Source organism: Puccinia triticina, chromosome 1A (genome assembly GCF_026914185.1).
Source record: "Puccinia triticina chromosome 1A, complete sequence".
Classification (NCBI taxonomy): Eukaryota; Fungi; Basidiomycota; class Pucciniomycetes; order Pucciniales; family Pucciniaceae; genus Puccinia; species Puccinia triticina.
This window is the reverse complement of record NC_070558.1, coordinates 6,276,545-6,281,559: the sequence shown is the minus strand read 5'-3', so window position 1 is coordinate 6,281,559 and position 5,015 is coordinate 6,276,545. Positions and strand designations below refer to the sequence as shown.

The window sequence follows — 5,015 nt, the reverse complement described above, 5'->3', positions numbered from 1 at the left end:
AGGATTCCCACGCTTGGATGTGACCTAGTGGCAGAAACACCAAGAAACAACCAATGTAGTGATATTTTGGAACTGAACGGACTGTAGCTGCTACATTTGGGGGTTTTGTGGTCATTAAAGGTACATAATGAATCTTTGGCGGCCTGTTAACATTTTGGTAATCATTTGGCCGAAGCATTCCCACGCTGCCTGTAGCTGCTACATTTGGAGGTTTTGTGGTCAATAAAGGTACGTGATGAGATTTTGGGGGCCTGTAAACATTTTGGTAACCATATGGCAAAAGGATTCCCATGCTGGGAAGAGATATAGTGGCAGAAACACCAAGAAATTACCAAAGTAGTGATATTTGGGAACTGATCACTGTAGCTGCTACATTTGGGGGTTTTGTGGTCATTAAAGGTACATAATGAATCTTCAGGGGCCTGTAAACATTTTGGTAAGCATTTAGCAGAAGCATTCCCATGCTGGTATGGGATACTAGAGGCCAAGGCGGCTGCGCTGCTGCAGATTGCATGGCAAGTGTCAGGCCAACTCTGGTTAGCTGAGATAATGAAGATGGTACCATGGTAATATCTCATAAATGTTCACTGTGTTTCCCCTGCTTTTACCAGTAACAGTGGTGCACTACCAATAATCAAATTTGTTGAGTTGTCTGTTAGTCTGCTACCATGATGCATCACCACAGTATGGAGGGCTGTCGGATCGACCCATGAGCACTACCAACCAACCACCCAGCTGGCAGCCACAAGCGTCTGTAGCCTAGTTGGTAAACGCAGCACTCTAGTATGTGTCTCAGCATAGCTGAGGTCGTGAGTTCGACTCTCACCAGACACATCTTCATTTTACAGTCTCTACAAAATTATCTCCCATAACCCACATGACCATTTCAACTATGGTATCATTGAAAAAGGCTTGACGTCTGTAACCTCAAATTGTTTTACTACTTGATCTCAATTTGATGAAATTTTTTTATGGACATAATGTAAAGTGTAAGGCAAGCTCACACTTTCAATGCCAGTTCCTGCAATTCCAACCATCCTTACCCCAGAAATTGGCCCAATTGAGGTGTTCCTTCCTGTTAAATTGGTTGATTGACAAGAAAAATTTCATGATTGCACTGGGAATTCAGTTCAAATCAGCATTGCATGTACCTTGTGTGCATTACCTCAGGCCATAAACTTATTGAAAGTTAATTTTGTGATTTGATTAATTCAAAACTTGAGCCAAATTGGCTCATTTCTTGTTGGGGTTTTGGAATTTGGCTACAGAACTGCCTTGATTTATCTTCTTGTTGTTTTCTTTTGACTGTAGCTGTCTGTTTGAACCCCCTTTTACAGTAGAAAGGCCCTAACACTTCAAAATTACCAATTGCAAAAGAGTGATGTTATGGTAATGATTGGTCAATTGATCTCCATCACAACAGTTTTTTTTTTTACAAAAAAACATCATTTTAAGCCTCATTGTACACTGCATTTAGTTTGCTTTTAGGGGCATTTTAGGTATTCTGCATGTAACAAGATCACCACAATAGAGGTGAGATTTTCCGGCAAGAGAAGGAACTGTGATTTGGAGGAGAGCGAGAGAGAGATGTATAAATATGTAATGAAGCAGAAGGGGTGGGAGGATCAAAACAGGCCGGCAGTATTGGTTGCAAGTCCAAAAAATTTGAGTTCATGCAGGAGCACGTTAGGCTGGATCTTAATGGCATTGCCAAGGGCCAACAAGACCTCACAGATGCGGCCAAGGGTGCGGAGTTGGAGGCTTGAGAGGACATTTTTGATCCGGATCACTTGGTTCTTGAGGATCGCCGCGAGCTCTTGGTTGGTCGACTCCAGCCGGATTGGGTAGGGCAGCAGATTGCCGTTCAGGCGCTTTGAATTCAGATGGATAATTCTCCCCACCCCCACTCCCCTGGCTTGCTTGGTGGGTTTGGCGAGCTGGGGCTGAAGCTTAAGGGCACATTCACCATTGCTAGGAGGGAGGAAGGGAGGGGGGCTTATCAGCCTTGAGTCTGACAATCAGTGCAGCCAACTGTATGATATGATTGAAGTCCAACATTCTGGCCTCACGTCTCTCGGCGGTGCTTGCGGGCTTTGTGACACTTGGAAAAAGGGGAAGTACATATACGCAAATGAAGGCGGGAGAGAGGACGCGCAAGGAGAGTTTCATGGTTATACAACTGACGGGGGGCATTCATGGAGCAATGAGGATCTTTTATGCCAAGGCAAGACTCTTGAGGGGACCGAACGCAGGCTCACCGGTTGGAGTCTAAGAAAAAACAGACAGTCGGTCAGTGGAGGGAAAGAAGAAGAGGGGAACGAGTGGCGGCGGGTGAGACTGACAACATAACAGGCATGTGCGCCGCCATCGACCATAAAGTCTGTGCCGGTCACATAGCTGCTGTCCTTGCAGGCAAGGAACAATGCGCCCCGGGCCTGCTCAACTGCCTTGCCGAACCGGCCCATTGGGAGATGGACCACCCTGTGCTTGCGCTTCTCGGGAGTGTTCAAAAAGTCCATTAGCGGGGCTGTTTGGCAACCGCTTCTGCTCGAAACGTCGTCATCTGGGCCCGAGAAACTCACGCGTGCGAAGAGGACCTCTACATGGCAGAGAGAAGAGCCGGTCAGGTGGCGTCTTTGCAGTGGCTGTAGCTCGTGCAGTACTCACAGACAAAGCGCATTCACTCGGATCCCGTCTTGGGCGTGGACCATTGCCAGTTCTTGAGTGCCAGTTCTCAAGTCATTGCCAACACGGCGCCCTTGCTTGCGGTATCTGGAACCATGATGCTTCCGCCCGGCTTCAGGCCCTTGCTCTCATCCACGGGGTTAGCGAGCATTGCCTGGATGCCATACTTGCAACCCCACCAGACCCCTTTGAAGTTCACACGCATTGTGAGGTCCCAGATCTTCTCCTCCGTCTGGACGGCATCCGAGTTGTCAGGATGCATGATCCCCGCACTGAATGTACCAAGACCTTCAGCTTGCATGATCGGCCGCTCTTGGGTCAGGAGAGCAAAATTATTTGTTAAAGATCATGTCCAAGCGGCCGCACACCTCGACAGCCTTGATGTGGGTGGCGGGAGATATGGGTATGAGGCGTTGTCAGGCTGGGGGCAAGTTGGCGTGGTGGCGGGAGGCTAGGGGGTGGTTATGACGGATTGGTTGGGGGCAGAGGGAGGAGTCGTGATGGGTGTGGGTTGGGCGGCGGAATAAAGCTAAGTTGTCATGGAGTGGTAGTGGCTGCCAAGGCAATGGGTTGGCATGGCGGTGTGGAGGAGGCTGATTGAGGTGGAAACAAGGTGGTTGGTGGTCATTGCCTAGGTGACTGGATGGATTGATAGGTGCAAGTAGGGTGGTTGGTGGTGAGTGCGGGCATCAAGGAGGGATGAAGGTGGGGGGCAGTGGCTATAAGAAGGTGTGCCGACTGGTTGGTTAATCCCCATTTGACTCCCAAAGTTGTAATTCCAGCCAAGGGGTTGTCTCACCACCGTCCGCTGTTGCAATTGCGCAGTCCGGCGGTGGATATTTGTGGGCCCCCCTGTGCTTTAGGGCTGGGGGTCTTCTTCCCAACACTTTTTGACCCTGCTAGACAGGGATGGGTGTTGGGCCACGGTGTGTCAGCTTGCTGCGCTGGGTGGCTGGGTGCAGGCTGGTTTTTTTGTAGCAATTTGTGTGCATTCATTTTGTTTTTTGGGTGTTTGTGGCAAGAGTTATTGTTTGTTGTTTCTGTGGTTTGTAAAAGGGGAAACCCTTGATTTTTTTGTCTTGTTTTGGCTACTTTGTAGGGTGAACCCTTGAATTTTTTTTGTACAAACCTGAGGCTTTAATTTACTTGGATAGTGGCAGAATCACCAAGAAACTACGCAAGTAGTGATATTTGAGAACTGATCAGACTGTAGCTGCTAAATTTGGAGGTTTTCTGGTCAGTAAAGGTGCATAATGAATGTTTGGGGGCCCTCAACACTTTGGGAACCATATGGAAGAAGAATTCCCACGCTGGGATGATATATAGTGGCAGAAACACCAAGAAACCACCAAAGTAGTGATATTTGGGAACTGATCAGACTGTAGCTGCTACGTTTGGCGTTTTTGTGGTGACTTAAGGTCCATAATGAATCCTTGGGGGCCCGTAAACATTTTGGTAACCATATGGCAGAAGGATTCCCACGCTGGTATGGGATATAGTGGCAGAAACACCCAGAAACTATACAAGTAGTGATATTTGGGAACTGATCAGACTGTAGCTGCTACATTTGGGGGTTTTATGGTCATTAAAGGTGTCAGGGGTAGTCTCTTCTGTGACTACCGCTGAATACAAATATTGAGCGCGTGTAAGTTAGGAAGATGATAAAAGGAAACAAGTAACGCTCGAAGTCGGATGATGATGAGTGAGTAGGATAATGAAGATAAGGAAAAGGGAAAAGAGGATGGATGACGAAGTGAGAAGGAAGGGGAAAAGAGTAAAAGAGAAGGAAATATATAAGCCCCAATCACAACCGGGGTTGTAATTGCTTGGGCTTGGTAAGGTGAGATCAATTAACCTATGTCTAATTTGGGTAATTCTAATCTAAGGATCTCTTTGCTTCAAGGTCCTTTGGCTTTTAAGTGGTTTATGCACGCTTCTGAGCGCTTAGACCTTTTCATTTATCCCTAGGAGATAGGAAAGGTGAATGTAAGGGGAATGACTATTATCTATTGAGAGCAGCTAGTCTCAATAGATTTAGTATTCACGTTGCGCTTCAATTCGCGCTCTTCCTGGCGCGGAAAGGTTTTCTCTTGCCGCGCTGGGTGCTCTGTAGCAGCCTTATGGCGCATGAGCGTTGCCGTCTCTTGCGCTCGAGGCTGACACTTGCCCCCACTAAAAAGGACGGCTCTAATCTCAGAGCCGTTGGATGAACGTTTACTTGCTCTGAATCTCCGCAGCAAGGCGTCGGCTCCTTGGATTTTATCCTTGGGTAGCCGCTTGTCTGTGTCTGCTGTCTGGTTTTTAAACCTCGTGAGGTATAATCAGCAGTC

The 5,015-nt window shown here is 47.6% G+C and overlaps 1 protein-coding gene across 1 annotated transcript; it reads right to left on the bottom strand.

Annotated features, from left to right (window-relative positions):
- Positions 1-1,625: 1,625 nt before the first annotated feature.
- PtA15_1A691 (uncharacterized protein) lies at positions 1,626-2,986 on the bottom strand (the record flags this gene model as incomplete). The annotated part of the gene is made up of 2 exons (XM_053165745.1): positions 1,626-1,971; positions 2,751-2,986. The coding sequence occupies 2 exons, from the start codon at positions 2,984-2,986 to the stop codon at positions 1,626-1,628; spliced, it is 582 nt and encodes a 193-aa protein (XP_053016906.1).
- Between the last annotated feature and the right edge of the window lie 2,029 nt (positions 2,987-5,015).